The sequence below is a fragment of the Macrobrachium rosenbergii genome, chromosome 2 (genome assembly GCF_040412425.1).
Source record: "Macrobrachium rosenbergii isolate ZJJX-2024 chromosome 2, ASM4041242v1, whole genome shotgun sequence".
Lineage (NCBI taxonomy): Eukaryota > Metazoa > Arthropoda > Malacostraca > Decapoda > Palaemonidae > Macrobrachium > Macrobrachium rosenbergii.
This window is the reverse complement of record NC_089742.1, coordinates 46,519,673-46,541,478: the sequence shown is the minus strand read 5'-3', so window position 1 is coordinate 46,541,478 and position 21,806 is coordinate 46,519,673. Positions and strand designations below refer to the sequence as shown.

General features: G+C 36.6%; 3 protein-coding genes across 4 annotated transcripts in view; 1 reads left to right on the top strand and 2 right to left on the bottom strand.

Moving 5' to 3' along the window:
- DCTN2-p50 (dynactin subunit 2) overlaps positions 1–21,806 on the bottom strand; it is a 177,123-nt gene that overhangs the window by 62,351 nt on the left and 92,966 nt on the right. The gene's annotated exons all lie outside the window — the stretch shown is intronic.
- Positions 1,959–13,912, top strand: LOC136846170 (charged multivesicular body protein 1a-like). Its single transcript, XM_067116983.1, has 5 exons — positions 1,959–2,281; positions 5,542–5,615; positions 8,616–8,758; positions 8,979–9,135; positions 9,698–13,912. Exons 1-5 carry the CDS (start codon positions 2,242–2,244, stop codon positions 9,914–9,916), a joined length of 633 nt encoding a protein of 210 aa, XP_066973084.1. The 5' UTR covers positions 1,959–2,241; the 3' UTR covers positions 9,917–13,912.
- The window catches only part of LOC136846111 (DNA repair protein XRCC1-like), a 30,732-nt gene continuing 26,398 nt past the window's right edge, over positions 17,473–21,806 (bottom strand). For both annotated transcript variants that reach the window (XM_067116863.1, XM_067116855.1), the window contains exons 11-13: positions 20,031–20,164; positions 19,639–19,714; positions 17,473–19,465 (exon numbers count right to left, since the gene is read on the bottom strand). In XM_067116863.1, coding sequence (XP_066972964.1) covers positions 19,352–19,465; positions 19,639–19,714; positions 20,031–20,164 — 324 coding nt within the window. In that variant the 3' untranslated portion in view covers positions 17,473–19,351. The remainder of the gene's footprint in view (positions 19,466–19,638; positions 19,715–20,030; positions 20,165–21,806) is intronic.

Genomic DNA, 21,806 nt, shown 5'->3' with positions numbered 1-21,806 from the left:
AAGGTAAGTATGGGATCTAATCGCCTATACGAAGATAAACGCCTTTACTGGCTTAAGGACTGGTAATTTCAAGTGAGCTTTTTTTTTATTTCACCATCATCAAATAAGGGATAGAAAACCCCTGGTTACATTTTATTTTAAATTATTTAAACTTTTAGGAATAGCAGTCTCGTGAATGGATAATATTCACAAAAAATTTAGAATATATTAGGTGTATGTAAACATTGGCCTACGTCTTGCAGATCGGCCGCTGTTATCTGTGGTTATGCAAGGAGACCAACCTTTTTCGTTTACAGGTTATTTCTATTTCGGATAAACATCGAATTATATATATATATATATATATATATATATATATATATATATATTAACTTTATCACATACACAATTGTTCTGTGCATTAGTAGAATTACTAAAGGACCTCATTCAAACTGATGGTATCTAATGGAGTTTTTGAATAAAAACTCCATTAGATACCATCCAGTTTGAATGAGGTCCTTTAGTAATATATATATATATATATATATATATATATATATATATATATATATATATATATATATATATATATATATATATATCTGTGTAGACATATTTTTCACTGAGTTTTTAAAATTTCATTTTTCTGTCCGCCCTCAGATCTTAAAAACTACTGAGGCTAGAGGGCTGCAAATTGGTATGTTGATCATCCACCCTCCAATCATCAGACATACCAAATTGCAGCCCTCTTGCCTCAGTAGTTTTTATTTTTATCTAAGGTTAAAGTTAGCCATAATCGTACTTCTGGCAACGATATAGGATAGGCCACCACCGGCCCGTGGTTAAAGTTTCATGGGCCGCGGCTCATACAGCATTATACCGAGACCACCGAAACTTAGATCTATTTGCGGTGGCCTTGATTATACGCTATACAGAAAACTCGATTGCGCCGAAGAAACTTTGGCGCATTTTTTACTTGTTTAGTTTCATATCCATTATAGACAGTCAATTTTTATGTATTATTTTGATTTTGACACGATTGCCTTGAAATTAATTTTTGTGCAGAGTACACAATGAGCGATAATGTATACGAGTATAACATTGTAAGCAAAAACGATTTTTGCACATTTCGTAAAGACAGCACGACTGCAGTCTGTCAAAATCTTAAATTTAGACAGGGACCAAAGGTGAAATTCCAGCCTCAAAATCCACATTTCTTTTAGATCTGCTTGTATGCAAGCGATTTATTAAAAATCGGGTCTTGGAACTTCACTGATCAAGCTAGGCAACTATGTTATTAAAGGGTTGCTAATGTAATTTGTCATTTTTAAAAGGATGACAAAAATATATAGCCTGATATACAGTAATCAGCTACCGAGAATCATCACAGTGTATCAGACGGTGAGTTAACCCAAAGACTCTCTCTCTCTCTCTCTCTCTCTCTCTCTCTCTCTCTCTCTCTCTCTCTCTCTTTCTGTATATATATATATATATATATATATATATATATATATATATATATATATATATATAAAAATTTATATATAATGGCCGCACCCGCTACCACCCAGACGAGAGGAAGAATAAAAAAAGCCTTTCAACTTCGCATACATTGAGGCTGCCGGGAAGACTGGAAACAAATGTATGATCTAATGCAAAATAAATGAAAGAATTATATATTATATAGCAGTACAAAAATGAATAATGAGTAAGAATAATTTAAGAAAAAAAATAAGAAATATATGTTATCTTACTAACGATCGCAACCTTTGCTGATAAAGAAATCCCATTGCAAATCACGCTTTGCTTTCAAGCGATTTTATAGCCACGCAAAACAGATACAGATACAAGCAATTAACCCAAAAAAACAATATGAACTTTAATTTTATTCAAAGCTGACATATGAATAATAACATCACCTTCGCCCGATAAGAAAATCCCATTGAAAATCCCGCTCTGCCTCCAAGCGACCTTATGTCATAGACGCACGAATGGACGGCACATAACCCGGCATTCCTTTTTCTAAACCTTCTCAGGAATATGGAAACCGTTTTAAGAACATACCAAACCCTCCATTTAAACCCGAAACAACGGAGTTTCATTCCCTTACATTAATGTGTTTTGTTGTGGCCTTGGAGAAGGAGGAGGAGGAGAAAGAAGAAAGAAGAAGAAGAGTTCTAATGAGACTGAGTCACGGAGGCGAAGATTACTGTCGTCGTTGACGTAACTTTGGTGCAACTTTTCTGTCTTTATTCTGTCAAGATGTCTTGGTTCGGCGGAAATTCCGACAAGAAAATGCAAGGTTAGTATATTAATTTATATTAGTATATTTAGGGACATATTTGTATGTTTGTTTTGCGAGAAACTTATTTGTTATTGTGGGGTTTAGGTATAACCCCATTACAGGCTTGGTGGTTTAGCGTGTGTAGGAATTTGTCAAGGGTTAGGTCCAGGCTTAGCCTGTTCAGGCTATGCTGTTTAGTTCCTCGAGATATGAATTTTAATAAAGCCTGAACGTGTTTTTTTTTTTTTTTTTAGGTTTAGGGGGTAGAACCATTAGCCGATCCAGAAGAATTTCAAAGGGAAGTAAGCACCAATTTTCATATACATACATTATATCATATATATATATGTAAATATATCTATATATATTTCTATATATATTTCTATAATAGATTTTTATTTTTTCCCATTTTTATATTTCATTTATATCCAAATCTTCAATATTATAATTTTGTCATTTTTCGTTGGGCGGGCCACATGCCCAAGTCCCCTCCCCCCCCCCGATCCGCTAGTGGGTAGAACTATATAACAGCTTCGCATGGGGTAGGCTCTTACCTTGGAAGTTGACGTTTCCTATAGTATTTTGGGTATTTTTCTACCTTATTTTGTTGCTTATCAAGAATTTACCGTTATTTTTGTCGGTCGACTGTAATTAACCTGTAATTAACCTCAGAACTGATGTTATTGTATGCTGGCCATCCTGGAATGCTATCGAGCATGCGCAGCGTTATCCTATAGGTGAGCTTTTGGTAAAAAGTGGAATTTCCTTTACTGGGGGCATCTGGGGGCAGAGCCCCCCAACTAAATAACATGGCCTACTAGGTTAGGTTAGTATGGTTCCATAGGTTTCCTTAGCCAATCCCTTCTTGAACATATGGCTCCCCGATGACTTTCGTATTCACGGAACCATTTCATAAAGTCCTCGCGGAGCCAATACATAGAAATACTGTAAATTTAAGGTTAGTCTGCATCGCTTAATTCGTGAAATCCATGAAAATTGTCATAGCCTACTAATCTTGTGGTTCTTTTTGACGTCTAACGCAGTCCCGTTGTGGTCTAGGCCATAGAAAGATTGAGTTGTAGCAGGCCTAGGCCTGTTATTTTATAGACCTAATGTAGGATTTAAAATAGGGAGACAGGGTTAGTTATATACTACCACTAAGGGGTAGCCTAGGCCATTCCATATGCTTGATGTTAAGTTTTACTTGCAGTGGTCTTGGTGGGATGAACCCTTCCCCTCCTCCTTGCCAGGTCAGGGCATGTCATCCTATTTCAGGTTAGGAAGGTGAGGTTTGTGAAGCCTAGGCTAGCCTAGCCTAGCCTAGACTATTATGCCCAGTGTTTGTGTTGTTGGTAGTAGGATTTTGTTTACACCGTCATTATTCCCGCAGATATTTATAATTTTATGTTTTATGTCTTTTTAATCATATCTGTCGTCTTTTGCTTATTTTTACGTTCTTCCCCAAGGGGCTGGTACTAAACATAGCGCCCATTTTGCATGTAAACTTAGTTATTGAACCAGAGGGGTGTGGTTGTAGTCTTCAGTTTTACCTTACAATTTAACCTAACTGCTCTTACTAAAGATGGAGAATTAGCCTGAATGGACAGCAAACTACTGATGGTATCAACCAGATTAATTGCTGTAAACATTCCAAAACACTGTATCCCATGCAAGTCCTCCTAGGCTGAAATTGATGGATAGGCTGTAGGAGTAGGATAAAGCACAGATTGGACTCTGGGATCAAAGGAGAGTCCTGGTCATTTTGGCTGTAAGTCATTTAGGCCATAACATCCAAACTGGCAAACAGCTGAAATGGGTGTATATAATACTTTGATCCCCGAGGGGCTAGTACTAAACACGGCATCACAAGGAGCTTCTACCATGTCTTCTGGCCTACTCTTCATATGGCCTATAGTTGTGACGGCCTAACAGGTTCACAGCCGAAAATATTACAGCCTAACTGCCCCAAACTCTCAAAGGAGAGGTCAGGTTTGCGATCAGAGGAGGAGCACTCAATTTCAGCTACTTGTATCTCTTTACAGAAGATATTACAATACATGGCCTGTACTTTGTTCCTAGCCAAATACATGAACCATGTACTGTAGTTATTTTTCCAGTTGGTCATGTTTTTGGTAAAATTGAAAACTGTGTTTAGTACCTTCCCCTTGGGATTAATTTAAACACAAGTAAAAGAGTAAACAACTTGAACATAACAGAAGGCAGTATATATTCCATTTGGTGACTGGCAGGAACCAGGCCATGGTAGTAGTCTTCAATTGTACCATTTTTTTATGCATATCTAACCATTATTATAGGTGCATACTACTGAGAATATGCTAGTCCCCCCCCAACTTAACTTGAACTATTTATTTTTCAGTTCAGTACTGTGTTTGATTTAAAATTTATAAAGTTTCTGTAAGTTAATGTGGAAAAAAGTTTAGTGTTGCAGACTTATGAAAATTTAGGGACTACTTGCTGGCTGATACAATTTGTTATGTTGACAGGATATGGATTCTTGTTAATTTAACACAAAGGTATTTAAAATCTAAGATTAATATGTATAGTTTCTCATTACTGTATTTTTGATAAGGGTAAAGTGCTGCTCAACAGAACTATTTCAGTTCTCTATAGTTTTTAATATTTTAAGCTTTTTATATTAACCTTTCATTTTGTAATGTTTAGCTTTAGCATACAAGTATGGGTCGCAATAAAGTTGATTACTGAGCATTTGACAATATTTTTTTATATACGATATACTTTTTACGTATACTGTATGTTGGCAAAATGTATCTAGACATTATAGAAATGGGATGAAATTCAACATCTGTACTAAGAAGAGCAGTACTGTATAATGAATTTTAGAAACTTTTGTGCTACCAAGTATTCACTGAACAGTAATATCCCCAGCCACAACAGCTAATCAGTGTGTAAGTTTTAGTTCAGTGATTTTAATGTTTATGAAGTAGCAAAATACTAAAGGGAAGGTTTGTCTTAGGTTACTTTCCCTAACACTTTTCCTGGTTGCCTTATTGTCACTAAGTGTTAGGTGTATATAGTCTTCAGTTCCGTGAATTCCTTTAATGGTGGAGGTTAAGAGCTTAATCAAACAGCTGTGTTATAAATAGGACTGTTTGTTCATCTATCTTGGAGAACTCTTCTGGGTATCAGAAAATGTTTTTGTTGGTAGCCATTGTTTAAAACAATATTCTGTTATATATACTGTATTTTATATATACTCTATTTGTAATGTGTATTAATATATACTACATTTTTTCCAGATTGCATGTTTCAGCTGAAATTTTGTGGAAAGCAGATGGAAAGACTTTCAAAGAAAGCAGAGAAAGATCAGAAGGTAGGTTTTTTATACATTTTGTATACTTTTTGATGACAGGATGGAGCTTTATATTAATATTATGACCTTTGCTATATGACATTAAGTGTACAGTAATGTATTTAATGGGTTTATGTATATCAGTAGTAATATTAATAATACAAGCCAAGCAGCTACCCTGAGTTGTACCAGGAAGGGTTTCTTTTACAGTCAAATAGTAATCATGCTGAACTCGAGCTTATTATTATTCAATTTCAGATCAGCTGTATTCCTTTTCTAAAGATTATAAGCCCATGCTTTCAGTTGTCAGTGAACCAGGCTTTGTCTTTTATACAAAAATTAAACCAGAAGTAAAATCAAAAGCTGATAGTAGTAGTGGCAATTAGTAGAAGCAGCCCTTTCCAACCATTCCCAATGGTTGAGCATCGAAATTGCCAACAAACACAAAAAGAGGAATTTCTATCATCTTTCTATACAAGTCATAATGAGGATAAGTATCATCTAAGACTGAATTGCAACAGATACAACACTAGAGTTATGCTGCTGGACACGAACCTTTTGAAATGTAACCTCACAACACACATTCATAAGTATGCCATATGAATGGCATCGTAAGACAAAACACAGTAGGGGTCTTCCTTTCTTAAGTACCCAATTGACTTGAGTAAATTTTATTACCTCTTATTTTATTTGAATAGGCAATACCGTACAGTGTAAGATTTTATGGTATGGAGCCTCGATGGCTCGGTTGGTAGAGCAGCGGACTGGGACTTCGTAAGAAGTCTGTGTCGCGGGTTCAGATCCTCAGCCGGCCGGTCAGAGGGTGGACACTGCTATCCATGTACAGTAGACACCCCGGGATTATGTATGTAATCGACGGATAGGTTTGCTGAAAGCAAATGGGTGTTACAGACTAATACACACACACACACACAAAGCCACTCCAACATCTTCTAAAAACATAACAGACACCTTACACGTCTCGAACTGTCGGCCTAAACCGCTCACGTCTCCGCGCTGCTAGGGGAAAGGGAGCTGGGGATTTGGCACGATACATAAACACATGCTACCAGGGTCTAAGCGATTTCAGGCAGGGCAGCTGATCGAGGCTACGGCCTACCCCAACGCAAAATCAAAGTCCTTCAATAGAAGGCATCATGTTTACCCCATATGAAAAATGGGAAAAAGCACATTAAGCAAAGAAGAAGAAGATAAGATTTTATGGTATGAAGACAGTGCGTCTTACATATTTATTACCCATGTGTTTACCTTTTTTTTTATAATTTAGCCTTATTACCTAAAATTAAGTGAAAATACAGCATTTTGTTCCAAATTTATACTGAAATTTTCATCAGAGTTTTGCCAGGTGCTGGATGGTATAGAATGTTGCCCTTGTGCCAGCATAGGGCCTTGTCTAGCTGCCTGTTTCTGTAGTTATGTGTTGAAGGGAACAAGAGGACTGGCATGGACCTCTAGACTCCCCAGCCAAAAGAGATGCAATTGGATTTTTTATATAAAAAGACTCACTTGTAACTTTGTATGTTGATGCTGATGAATGTGGAAGCTTTTTGTTTTTGGATTTTTGATAAGTAAACGATTGTTGTAGCAAAACATCCTAGTTATGGTATGCTCAGAAAACAGGCAGGTTGTAGGGAAAAGCTTTATGGTGAGGTTTAGTATAAACTAGCAGATGTTCGATATCGCTTGCATTTGCTAGTTTCTTCTTAATGTTGAAAATTTCATACTAGTTAGGGTTGCATGTCTCTGGAGAAATCCAGAATCTGTCTTTGGAAACATTCTGCCTAGAATTCTTCCACCTCCTGGAGAAACACTCATTGGATTGAAGCATATTCTTGAAGACGTCTTCACAACTCCAGGATCCTTTGAAGCAGTCTTCAGCTCCTGAAGCATTTCTGGAGTAACGCCCATTGGATTATAATGTCTTCTTAAATTCTTAGAGTCTAGGATCCTGTGAAGATGTCTTCAGCTCCTGAACAGATTCCTGTCAGATCCGCTTCCCTTCAAGAACATGCCCATTGGAGTAAAACGTATTCGTAAAGACGTGATCACGACTCCAGGATCCTTTGAAGCAGTCTTTAGCTCCTGGAGCATTCCTGGAGAAATGCCCATTGGCTTATAATATCATCTTAAATTCTTAAAGAATCCAGGATCCTGTGAAGCTGTCGTCAGCTCTTGAACGGATTCCAGAAGCCTTTGGAATTCCCAGAAGCCTTCCCCTGTTCTTGCAAAATACTAAAGAAGAGCGTTTTAAGGAGAATCCTGAGAAGCAGACTTCAGCTCCTGAACAGATTCCTGTCGGATCCACTTCCCTTCAAGAACGTGGGCTTCCCCTGAAAAAATCTTCAAAGCCTTTCATCTCCAGGTAGGACCAGAAGCCTTTTGAATTAATCTTCAAGAATGTGGGTTTCCCCCATTCTTGCACAATACGAAAGAACAGAGTTTTATGGAGAAGAAATTGGAGACGAAAGGCTTCAAAGAGCCTGGAGATTGTCTTGAAGCCTTAGGAATTCCAGAAGCCTCCAGAATTCCCACAAGCCTCCTGAATTCCCACAAGCCTCCTGAATTCCCAGAAGCCTCCTGAATTCCCACAAGCCTCCTGAATTCCCACAAGCCTCCTGAATTCCCACAAGCCTCCTGAATTCCCAGAAGCCCCCGAAATTTCCAGAAGCCTCCGTACACACAAGTGGAGGCAGAAAGGCCGCCAAGGAAATTAATATAATAGATAATGAGTTTTTGTTTACTTATCCATATGATTGGGTGTCAAAGAATAGGCACTAGGAGTTAACAATTGAACAGAAGAAATTGGAAAATAATTCAGCTGCATCACTGAAATTTTTTTTTGTATGTTGACCCCAGTGGACAATCAAATAGATCTTCAGAAAAATACAGATTCTTACAACTAAAGCTGTTTCTACAGTAGATGTTTATATTTACCTGCATTTGATTTTTATATTTATCAGCTTTTGAATGTTTTTCTTATTCTCAAATACTCTTCTCCAGGTTCAAGAGGGAAAAGTGAAGAAGGCCTTGCAGCAAGGCAATGTCGAAGGAGCAAGAATATATGCCGAAAATGCCATCAGGAAAAAGAACGAGTCCTTGTCCTATCTTCGTATGGCGTCAAAAGTGGATGCAGTAGAGTCTAGGTAGTTGTTCATTGACCAGTTGTTGTTTGTTTAAAGTTACTTGAACATATAATTTACATTGCTAGACTTGCAATAGATTCCCTAGGGGAAATTCAACTGTAAAAGAGCTGGATTACTCCCCTAGGATTCTTTTTGTCTTCTGTAATGAGATATGTAGAAGAGTGTTAGTATTTTCCATCCCTTGGTGCTTTTCTTAATATTTATGCTTGTCTATAAACAGGATTCAGTCAGCTATGGCTATGAAAGGTATAACTAAAAATATGGGATCTGTAGTGAAAGCATTAGACCAAGCTCTCAATTCCATGGACCTGCAGAAAATATCAGCTGTTATGGACAAGTTTGAGTCTCAGTTTGAGGACTTGGATGTGAGAACGTCGGTAAGTAGTGTATTGTAGTTGTTAATTGGCAGTGGATTTTCAGGTTTATTTGAATGGGTCATTTTAAAAAAAAGAGTTAAAATGATAACAAGAATAATAGTAGCACTGATGACTTTAGTTTCATATGTTAGGATGAAGCATTTATGTATGTCAGTTTTTATGTAACTAAAAATGCCTTTTAATTTGACAATCACCTGTACATTGTAGGCATGAATTTTTAACATAATCTAACCTGTAGGCGGGTACTGCTGTCAGTGCACCTCAAGCACGGTGCACTGTATGCATTAATGAAGGTTTTTTGCAGCATCCTTTCAGACCCTAACCGCAACCCATTTCATTCCTTTTACTGTAGCTCCATTCACATTCTTTCTTCCATTTTACTTTCCACTCTTATAACAATTGTTTCATAGTGCAACTGTGAGGTTTTCTTCCTGTTACATCTTTGTAACCTTTTACTCTCACTTTTCCTTTCAGCGCTGAATGACCTCACAGGTCCCTGTGCTTGGCCTTCGGCCTAAATTGTATACGGTATTGTATTCTTTAACGTAATCTATTCCAACAGGTATTGGAAGATAGCATGGGTGCTGCAACCACACTTTCCACACCCAAGGAAGATGTGGATGCTCTCATTCAACAAGTGGCTGATGAAGCTGGTCTGGAAGTCATGGACAAACTTAATGATGCACAAAGCGTTCCAGCAGGAAGTCTCACAACAACTGGGGAACGTACCCGCGATCAGGAAGATCAGCTCACTCGAAGATTGGCAGCCTTAAGAAACTAAGTTTGGGAAGGGCCATCGAGGATTGAGCCTTCAGCGTATACATGGTAGTTATTCAACAGAAACCATATTGTGGTGTCTTTCTGTTGAGAAACTTCAGGAGCTAAGACTTCAACGACAAACATTGTCTTGGCACAATTCTGACGTGAAATGTAAGCAAGCCTCACAAGTGTCTTTTCTGTAAAACTACACCGAAATATACCCATTCTTTTGTTAAGATCTCTAGAGATAGGATGCTTCAAGCTTTTTCTTAACATTTGAAACAACTTGAGATATTTTGACTCTCCTCTACATTTCGTAAAGAGGGGACTTATTTTTCCATAAAGAAATTGAAGTGAATATTTATGTTACTACAATTATAAGTTTAGGAAAGTGTGTTTTGGCCAATTATTAGTTACTAGTTTTTTTACACCAATAGTTTAGAGCTGTTATTGAGTGTTTGGGAAAAGAGTAATTTTTTTAGTTGTGAATATCTGGCATTTTCCTTAGCAAATTTTTTTCTTTTATTGTATACAAGAGCAATTTGGTAATGTTTAGGGGTTTTACTAAATGACCTAAAACTTTGCAGTACCATAACTCAGCACTGTATATTTTTTTTTTTATTGACAGGCAATACTGCTTGTAAGGGTTGAATATATATTTTTTTTAATTCAGTAAAGTATTCTTAAAAGGCCAGCGACTTTAGTGACCTCCAATGTCTGAAAAAACACTAGCTTGTGTTAGTGATTTTTTTAAAATAGGGAAACCTGTGAAAAGGAGGACACCTTGAAACCCTGTTCAAGGAGGAAATATTTATGTACATATTACTAAATTGATGGTTTCACGTATTTGCTTTTTTTAATGAAGTAAATAGTTTTCTACTGCATAATAGTGTGTATATAATATTGATTTACAGAATGTATTAAATGATTGGGCATATATATAAATATATATAATTTTACCTTTGCTGGTCAGACGAGTTGAAATTTCTGTGTTGGCAAGGTGGTGTCTCTCTGAAGTTACCAATCTGGTACTTTTTCCATATGGAAATCATTTTTCTGTGCAAAAGTAGGAAACTCAACATGTTTACTGATCCTAACTTATGATAGGATGCAAATATGGAGTAGAGTTTTGGGCTTCTTAAAAGTTTGTGATTATTTTTTACACAGCCATAACAAACCTTACTTTATATATATAGCAAAGGTTGTGAGGTTTGAAACACAAAACAGTAACTCACAATATTTAGCAACTTACAATATTTAGCAAATGAGAATAGGTTTAATGAAAGAAATTTGTCACAAATGATTTTTTTTTTTAATATGCCTCCCATCATGAGATTTATGGCTCTTTTCATCCATCTCAAGAATTTTCTTTTTGTGTACTATATCTTTGGTCATTTTGTTAGTGCCATGAAACTCATATGCTGTAAAAATTTTGCTAGATCAGTAAATAAGGGAGAGTTGTAATATTTTTAATGTTAGGTTGGGCATGATTTTGTATATGAACTTTAATGTTGCTTTGACAGGCATATTGGTGATGCTGCAGATTTTAAATTAATTCCCAATGTATTTGCAGTTTAGTGGCTTGTTTAAATTGCCATTTATGCTGGTTGGGATACACAGCCATGCGTCGCTTAACCACCAGCTACTTCCTGTGAAATGTATTAAGCAAAGCTATGTGGGATACTACAGTACAGTGTGCATGTGTTAACCAAATGATGACGGATGTACAGTGTATGTAGTACTACAGTGTATACAGGTATGAATCTTGTAGCGGGCCCCTCAGAACCTATGCATCAGACTCACTGTATAATAACAGAGGAAAGAACTATAATAATAATACCGTTATAATAGACAGATTTAGAATAGAACCAAATTGGTGTTTTTGTCGTTTCAAGAAAAATTCATAATTCACTCTGCACCATTGACAAGGGTATGGAATACTCCCCACACCCCCTTCACCCTTTTGTCCAACTCATGGGGTAGAGGTTAAAAATAAATTATAGGCCAGTACTTTAGGGCAATAAAAACAGCTACTTGTGATAGTGAGAGAGAGAGAGAAAACCAAGTATTTACTCTGTGATGTTATTTTACAATGCATTACTGTAGGGTACTTTTTAAAACAGAATTTGTTTAATTGTTTAGCTGTCTGAACATGCATCTGTACATTAGTACAGTGCTGTTCTTCTTGCAGTAAGAAAAAATTAGCATTTGGCAGTACTGTACATCGTAAATGACTTGCATATAATGGTATACATGTATTATCATGTACTGTATGAATTACACACTTAGTTGTAAAAATATACTTTTACTCTACATGCATGCACAGGAATTGAACATGTACATTGTTTTCATGATTGCTATACACCACGATTGTTGATCAGTTTGCTTGTGAGCAATTGTACACAGATTTTTCACCATTGTGCTATTGAATAGCCTTTTTTTTCCACTTCCAAACAATGGTAAATGTTATTAAATGAAGTGTATTGTTATGACTACCAAGATGTATAAGAACTGTACTATTATGTGCACTTGTTTTGTACACAGAATGTGAGATAGGCATGTTGCATGGTGTATTTGCTGCATCCTGTTCTCGAATCTAGATTTCGGGGCTTTATTAATTTAAGGGACCACAGATGCAGTTGGGTATTGCCTGAGCAGATGTAAGCGGCACATGACTATTGCAGTGCAATGTTAATTTTTATAGTTGCACTGCTTAAATGAACACAGTTGTATTATTTGGCTACAGCGTAGTTCCGTGTTTAGTTGAGTAAATATCATGCAGTACATGCATAGGAAAATTGAGAGTAACTTTTGGGGTTGACTTGAAGAGAGCAGGAGGGCAAATTTTACCATTTGTTTATCTTTCTTGGGAATTTTATATATAAATTTAATTTTCACATGAAAGTAGATTGAAAACATTTATGTTGCATTTCAAAACATTGCTATGGAACATGTTACCAAATTACGATAGCAGTTAAGTTATTGAGATTGTCGTAAGGGAGGAATATATTTCAAAAAATGATGTAATGAGGCATTGGCAACTCTGTTAACTATAAGCTTCAGCCATCCTACTACTGTCCTTTTGTTGCTGTTTCTTTGAACTTGAATAATTTGTAAGTATTTGTAGCAGTCTCAGTTTCCTGTGTCTAAACCCATAAACTCTTGGTAGTGATCAAGCTTTAACCTACGGTAGTGAGTTGGCTAAAGATGATATACATTTGTAATTAGTTTTTCTCATTGGTGAATTTTTAAGAGGCATTTAGAATAAACTTCTTAGCTCTTAAATGTAGATTGACAACTTGTAATTTTTAATAATTATTTTATATTTTTCCATGCATTAGCATTTTAGTTGCTGTATAGAATGAAGTTTATTAAAAAAATATGCAAATTCCTTCATTCAAGAAGCTGTTTGTAAACTTTTTTTTTTTTTTTCAATTTAACTGAATTCCTTAGCGTCATTTTAGCCCTAATTGCTCTGTTTTCCAGATGAGCCAAATTTTTCTTTCTGTGCAGGTTTACTGCTTAAACTCCCTGCCATTCACTTACCAGTAATGTATGACATTGGGAACAAAATGTCACCTCTCTGAGGACTGAATGTTTTGATAATTAAATGTTGCCTTACCTGTATACTGTACTATCTTATGATATCCTGCAGTTTGCACTCATTGGGCCAGTCCTGAATGTTAAGTGATTTTAACACAGCTGTCTGGTTACTACCTAATAGTAGTAACTTCCAGTTTGCAAGAGAAAAAGGGAAGCCTGCATGGAAAACATTCCCAAGTTATGGACATTTGGTGTACCAAGTTGCTGATCTTGTGATTGTGTGAAAATATAAATCATACTACCGTGAGTTTTAAGGTAATGTAGTCTTTGTAATGAAGCATTTTTATATGTACCTAGTTCATGCAAATTGATTGATCGATGATTCTAGGAGTGCTGATGAGTCGTAACATTGAGTAATTTGGCTGAGGAATGTGTGTACATTTGTTGCCTATGTTATAAAGTTTTATGTATCTTGTCATGCACTTTTACTTACCTCTTGCAACCTCCTTATCGAGAGAACACTGAATGAATTTTTGGTGGGACGACTAAGCTGCTGAATGCCATACAGTGGCTATTAAAATCTGAAGGATCAAATCTGTCAGGACTGGGATGGGTCAGGAACCAAGGCTCTTGTAACTCCAGCAAACCCATACTGAGTGTATAGTAAGTCATACAAAACTGTTAGATCCCTGCACATGTAGGCATCACAGCAAATGAGGCTGACAGTAAAGCAGCAAAGACTGCAATTAATGTGAATAGACCAAATACAGTATACTCCTACCTGTCGGTGATTTGTTCTACCCATCCTAAGGAATATGTATCCATCATGTAGGAGCTGGATTGAGTTGAGCTAAACTGGCACCTCCAGGTACCTGCATTCGGAGTAGTATTCTCAACAGAGAACCTGCGTTGGCATCTGTCATGTCGCTGGAAGATCTAATAAAGATCAGCCTGAGTCACTAGGAGGCCTAGACCTTAGGAATGTTTCTTGGGCTGTAGAAAAATCTTGGAATCGTCACCCTAGATCCTCTGCTAAAGGGTGTTATGGAATGGTCACGGCTGCCTTAAGTTTGAATCTTTGCCACAAAGTACCAATAAAGCTCTAGAACTTGAAATTCATAACTCAAAACTCTACCTGCACTTGGTCTATCAGGCATAGTCCCTTCATGGCTACATTTTGTGGATGTACAAGCGTGCACAGATATCCTCTATCCAAGAAAAATAGTGGTTAAATTCTTTGTTTTGCAACAGGAAAGTTACGGTAAGCAATATATCAGGATGGAGGGCTTTTTTCATCTTGCATAATGCAGTACAAACTGAAATTGTTCTGACTGTAAGTAGCAGGAGATCGTGCTGTACATGAAATTGCAATCAGTAATGCCTTCAAGGATAGTCATAGGTCTTGGCACCACAATAACAGCAAGGGGACTGCCGTGTAGTCTAACGTGCATGAACTGTTTTATGGTACAATAGGCAAGGATTTAATGGATTAATTTGTCCCCTCTTGCCTCATACACAACATCGCAGGGTTGGACTCTCTCTGTGGCACTCCTTCCAGAACCTGGCATAGCAGTGAGATGATGTCTTTAATTTGCTTTAGTGATGGGGTGTAGATCCGATTGTGTTGATCGAACGTTCTTGCATTTCTTGCAATAGGCAACTTAGAACAATTCCTTGTTTGAGTGCAGGACTGAGAGGCACTTGTGGTATCTCATGTTATATTGGCATTTCTATGTGGGGGCAGATATGATAGTTTCTTTAAGTTTCATGTCAGGCATGGAATAATGAGGAGCTCGTTTCAGGTGGACTAGCAACCTGTCTTCATTTGCTCAGTGCAGAGTAAGCAGACTGATGACTACAATGTACTGTAGTTCATGTCTGTGACAGCTAGCCCTACAACTACTTTGCGGGCTTAGTCCACACAGCAATTCTAACAGGTGTGTGTAAATTTCACCAAAGTAGAGGTGTCCATGTGCTCATGCACAGTAGTCTTATGTATGGACCAAAATAGGGACCAGTCCTCCACCTTTCCCATGAGGGTCAGAATGGGGGATCTTCAAAACTTCTTGGTCAGCTGCTAGTGTAGGAGGTGGGTTGCTGAGAGGCCCTTTTCCTTCAACTTGCTAAGACAAGTGCTGGCTCAAGTTAGGAAGACCTCTGATTCTCAGAAGGCAGCAATCGGGACTAATAAGCCATCCTAGTAAGCCTCTGCACAGTCCTTCAGGACTAAAGTGTTAAACCCCAGAAGTGGCTTGAGGTTCCTGCTCTTCTGCATTCATGGATTCCATCATCAGCTCCACTTTAAGACTGTTTCCCTGGAAAAAAGCCTTATAAGAAGCATAACACTAACTCGGTTAAGAATGGAAAGGAAAAGTTACTGTGAAAAGAAACAATGGCTATTAAACAAAAAATAATTAATAAACTTTTTTTGTAAGAGTTACTGTATTCATGCTTTTCCAGATAGAAAATAAAAAGTTGAGATAAGAATTAAATGTAAAAATATATGAGGTAGATTTATAACCATAAACCAAAAAATACTTTACAAATGTTAACAGGCACTCAACAATCATGACTCATTAACACGGGGGACGAACAAGAGAACTAGTAAACACAAGGAATAATCAACTAGTAAACACAAGGAATAATCAAAATAAAGAGGTTACAAACAAAATGAAAAGTTTTAAATTGTTGATAAATCATGTGAAACAAATTTAACACGTATGAAGTAAATACAACTACTGTAATAGTTGATTTAGTGCAAGATGAATATTAACAAGATAACTGCCGATACATGTAGCTATTTACTGAAAAACTTAGTGTTATAGAACAAAAAAGTAAGGACAAATCTAGAAACATGGTCTAAAACATGCCAAATATCAACATCAAAATTTGTATATATAAGGCAGCTGCAATGAAAATGACAGTGATGGTGGTGACCACTATTTCATCGGCCAAGTCATGACAACATTCTTACTATGGCCAAAAATAACACAATGACACAAAAATACAGTAGTCCTCCATTACCCAAGTTTTACAGCAACTAAAAAATAGAAAATGAAAATTCCAGAAGTAAACACTTCATAAGTTTCCATCAGCTTGACAAGTGAGCACAGGCTTTCTGAAATTAAGGAAACCGTTGGGACTTGTGCCAGGCATCACACAATATATAACTTGTCTCCTCATATTCCCATTTCCAATCAAATCATATCCACTCAGCCTTTTATATTCTCACTATTCTCAGCCATTGCCATGTCTTATCAGTGTCTATGTACTAGAAAGATCTTATTTGCTATTATAAGAGTAATTTTCACTGCTCCTTAGAGGCAGAGAGAACACACTTGATGATGATGTAAAATTATAATGCAGTCATCTATTAATCAGTTAAGCTTTAGCATACAAGGTGTATGCATTTGAGTATACAAAAATCAAATTGCAAAACAGTTCCTACTATTCATAGAAGGGTTTTGGAGATCTGAAATGTGACTAAGTGTTTAATATAAACACAAAAATACTTACAAAATTAACCCAGTTAACTGCCAACCAACAAGGAAGAACAAGGCAGCTAAGGAACATTTAGTGGTGAACCTTAATCGCTGATAATGGAGGACACTGAAATGGGTAAAATTTTTGATAATCACTAATATTAAAATCACTGAAATTTGATGCAAATCTTCAGTCCTCAGTAGAAGAGAAATTATAGCTGCAGAAAAGAAATACATAAAATTACAAAAAGAGAAAGTTAAAATCAGCGATCAGCAAGGTAGGCACATGGGAAACAGGGTTCTTACCTACCTGGAACCCAAGATCTGAAGGCAGCCATCTGCATTTTTGGCTAAAAGCCAGTATATGATTCCCTAAATTGTTGTTGCAGAATAGAGGCTCTAGGCTTCAAGACCACAGATTTGGCAAATGCAAATAGTGGGTTTGTAAATCAAACTTATACAGTACCAAGCACAACTTTACCTTGAAGTGTTAATCAGAAGAGTACTGCAGTAGGTCAACAAACCAATTGCTCTATAATATTAAAACACTAAAAGGATCATCACACTTGTATTTGTCTCTTAAAACACAATCACAATTTCCTTTATATCAAAAAGTGTTTTGCATCTGCATTGTGAATAAATCTGTCAGTGACATAATATTAGGGTGTGTATCTATTTTATCATGCAGCATTTAGCAACAGAAAGCCTCAGATCTTGATATTAAGTACATTAATTCATCTAACTGCTTCGTAAAATTTGGATTCAAAGTTGATACATTTATCATTCTGGCAGACAGTAATTTAAATAATGCTGATATTCTTTAATGAGGTATATATGAGTGACCTGCTAAACTTGTCATTGCTCTCAAATGCTCCAAGGCCCATTATATTTTGTGCTATTTATCCTATGTGCTGCCACATTCACATATGATACAAGTATACTATACAGTGTCTTTTCTTTCTTCCTTAACTATACATACATAGTCCGTTTATTCTACTTACAGTATTCTTTACCCCATACCTTCTTAATTCTGTATACTGTATACATACTACCGATTGTATTTTCTCTAGTTGACTTTCACTACAAATGGCTGCAGTTTTCTACTTATTTTCTACGTAAGTTTTATGAGAAAGAAATAGATAGCTGAACTACACCACTACCCATTTATCAAAATCTGTATTATTATTGATAAACAATTTAACCAAACCATGAAATTAACAATTAAGTGATGGGTAAACTGAAAATGTATGAGATTTTGACATAGTTTAAGGATTTTTTTCCAAAACTCAATTCCTGATTCGTTATTGGCAATGCCTTAGAACAGTGCTATTCTTCATTTTCTGATTATTCAAGAGCTACCCATAAGTCACACTAATGAGAGAGTCTTCATAATAAAATCAAGATCTGATTTAAATGTTTATCAACGATAAAGATCAAAAACTAAAAGCATAGTCAAACCACGCTGCTGAGCTATACATCTTTTCAGGTACTAACACACAACTGATGACTTTGTACTGAACTTGCAGATGCATTTGATGCACTTCATAAATACTAAACCATGTATCCCCTCAACACAACCTGCTTCAAAAATAGAAAAAAAATTCCAATTTCAAGCACACCTCAGGTTTGGTCATCCACTCTTGCTTTTTAAAGATATTTCGTACAGAAATATCTCGGCGGCATGTAATAGAGGCACTTTGGTAATGTCACTTTTACTCTGATGTATCCTTGCTCTTCCTAAGAATATCTACCATTCTTAGATTACAATCTAGTGCTTTAATTTAAATGTCTCACTACTTGGTAATAATCTTCTATATAATATTTTGCATTGAAATACTGTAGAATGCAAACTGTAGCATTTGAGGTGATAATTTTCCTTGAGCACTTTTCAAGGGAACTGTTGTACCATTTACAGGAGTCAGGAAGATGACAATAATTTCATACAAATGATAAGAAAATATTTTCATGTCACTGAAAACAATGAGTCCTATATAACTCTACGTCATAAACAGAAATAAACAGGTTCAAAAATCCATTCAGTTATGGATGAACTATGAATTCAATAATCTATTCAGTTCTGACTGAACTATGTAATAATAAATAAAAATGTCATAGGAGCAACCCTTGCACGAACCGATTGAAACCTGAGATACTAATCCATCTAATCCGCTGTGGTTTCTGGAAAATAATCTGTGACGTAAATAGTCTGCCTTGCTTTTAAAGACGTCAACTAAATAATTCATGTAGTTTAACAAGACCACAGTTTTAGTAGAGAAATGATAATGAAATGTTATTTTTCAATTAGTGTACCTCTCCATGTGGCAGTGAATATGGAAACAGAGGAAAATATGGAGACGTTATAAACCAAAATTGGATGGGATGATTTCTCTTTGGCTGAAGACTGATGAAGTTGCAAGACATTTCACACAAAATCAATCTTTGGGTACCACCATAAAGGGTTGAAAAGGCACCAGCTTCTGTTTGTCACTACAGCGCCATATCCATGCTGGTTTGACAAACTGCAGAGATGGATTGTCGGCGAGGGCCTGGAACAACATGCAAAGGAACTATGAAGAATATAATTTTATTTCAGTGAATTTATCACTGTAAGTATAAGGAATCTGAATGTGAAATCAAAATGTTTCAAAATCAATATACAAGAAGATTGAAAGCACATGACAAGGGCATGATCGGAACATATAAAATATTAGATACTCACATTGTCAAAATTATCGTCCCATTCATCTTCAGTGATGACAAAGTTGACTTTTTCCGTCATATAATCCTCCAACACTCTGCAAAGAACAAAACAGTTATATGCTATGGGTTTACAATCCTTTATCCAAAATTTCTAAAACTGAAAAGCTATAAAAACCAAAACTTTCTTTGTGGAGAGCAGAGCATTATCAAAGGGTATTAAGATTGATGAAACGCAATGCCGTTTATATTCCCATTTAGAATGAAAATTCATGCGTTTACCACAAATACTCTTATATCATGTGACTTTCCAAAACCTGGTTTTTAACCTGTATGTGTGTATGCCTGTGTGAGAGAGAGAGAAAATTAAAAGCTAGGGTTAGGACAAAGTAATATAATTTCAATTTCACTCACCCATCAAATGCAACAATATACCTCCCCAGCAGATGTTTCATATCTGAAGACATATTACCATATATGAAGAGGCATTTCCCTTTTAAATAGTCTCCTAAAGTAGGAAGAGGCAATGAAGATGTATCCGGTTTTGTCTGGAATATAGGAAACAATACTACTGACACATACAGCCTATATTAGATGTAGTCATGTATTTCAGTAACTTCTTAAAAAAACATTTCAAAACGAATACTTACAGTAAATTATCTTGAGGATGATGTCAGTATTAGAATGCAAAGTCTAACACAGTGGGGAACCTCAATGTTGACTGTACAATGGCTACATGGAAAAAGCTCTACAGAAGTCTACAAATCCTATTTTCAGGACAAAAATTTATTAACTAGTCAACTCCAAGTATTTTCTTATTTAACAACTCTACAGTATATTCACCCCAAAGCTTTTCACTTTCCATGGTTGCATCCAGGATTCTAATGATTAAAACATCAATTTTATTAATTTTCATAATTACTGTCTTGTTTAAATGTACCAACCTTTAATATGACTACGCCTATTATGCACCATGAAAATGGCAGTCAGCCAGTAGTACTATGCATGCATGAGCTAATCCCTGGGTCTCAAAACACTGCTGAAGTTATTATTCATGCATCTGTGAGCGTGTCCACTGCTCTCGTGAAGTCCCAAGATGTTTTGCCACTCTAGCAATTCTTACCAAGAGCTGCAACCACACACTCCTTGACAGAGTTTTATGATTTCTTTCGCTTGGATCTGTGGAGGAAGGACAATCGTGATTCTTGGCTTCTGCCGGGAGTTGATAATTGCCTGGCAAAGAAGAGGAGGCTGTGCTATTGAGGTTGAAAATTCCTGCCTGGTTGTCGCTGACATAAACTCTGGCAACAACAAGCAGCCTCTGCACTCTTCGTTACCTCGCCTAGCTAATTTTGCTAACAACACTAAGTAGGTTGCTGCTGCAAACACTCATTTTCTAGTATCAGGTTTGATACCACTTGGTTTCTAAAAAGTTTTATTTTGGCTAAACTAAAATGTGGAATAGTTTGCCTAGTGCAGCTGTGGAATCTTCTGACCTCCAAATGTTTGAGTGAGGAGCAAATTCACTCCTGTTTTCTACTGATATCTCCTGAATTCAGGTGTATCAGTTTTATTTTCTATTCCTTCACATTTATTTATTACCTTTTCCTATAGACTGACTCTCTCTGGAGACTTATTTCCCTTTGGAGCCCTACTGGTTTACAATCTGTTTATTCAATCCATAAGGGATTTTAACTGACAATTTAATGAAGAAAGATAGAAAGAGCCTTGACTAAAGCTTTTGGAAAAAAGAATGGGCCCATCAAAACCAAGGCCCTAGCATCTCTGATGTCTGAGGAGGACTCAAGTTTGGAGAGGTCTTATGATGCTGCATTCTGCTTCCTTATGGAGACATTCACAAGTACGTAGATTATCATGCAAATGTGCAAAGTAGTAGCTCAGGTGAGCGACAGCACCAGCTCCTGGCAACTTAGTTCCTTCTGTCAGCAGTGAGTTAACGACTCCTGAGAAATTCCTACCAGTTAGTCACAGCCAGGAGACCTGAAGAAAATTTCAAAACATGGCCATGCCAGAGCTAAGGTAACAGACTTACCAGTGACCAGAAGCTAGATCCATGGATTCTGCATTGTGACCAAAGAAAGGACTGGTGTCAGCAGGGCATGTGGAAGCTAGGAACTGTGACTAAAAATACCAGTCCCAAGAGAGCCGTTCTGATGTTTGAACGCATGA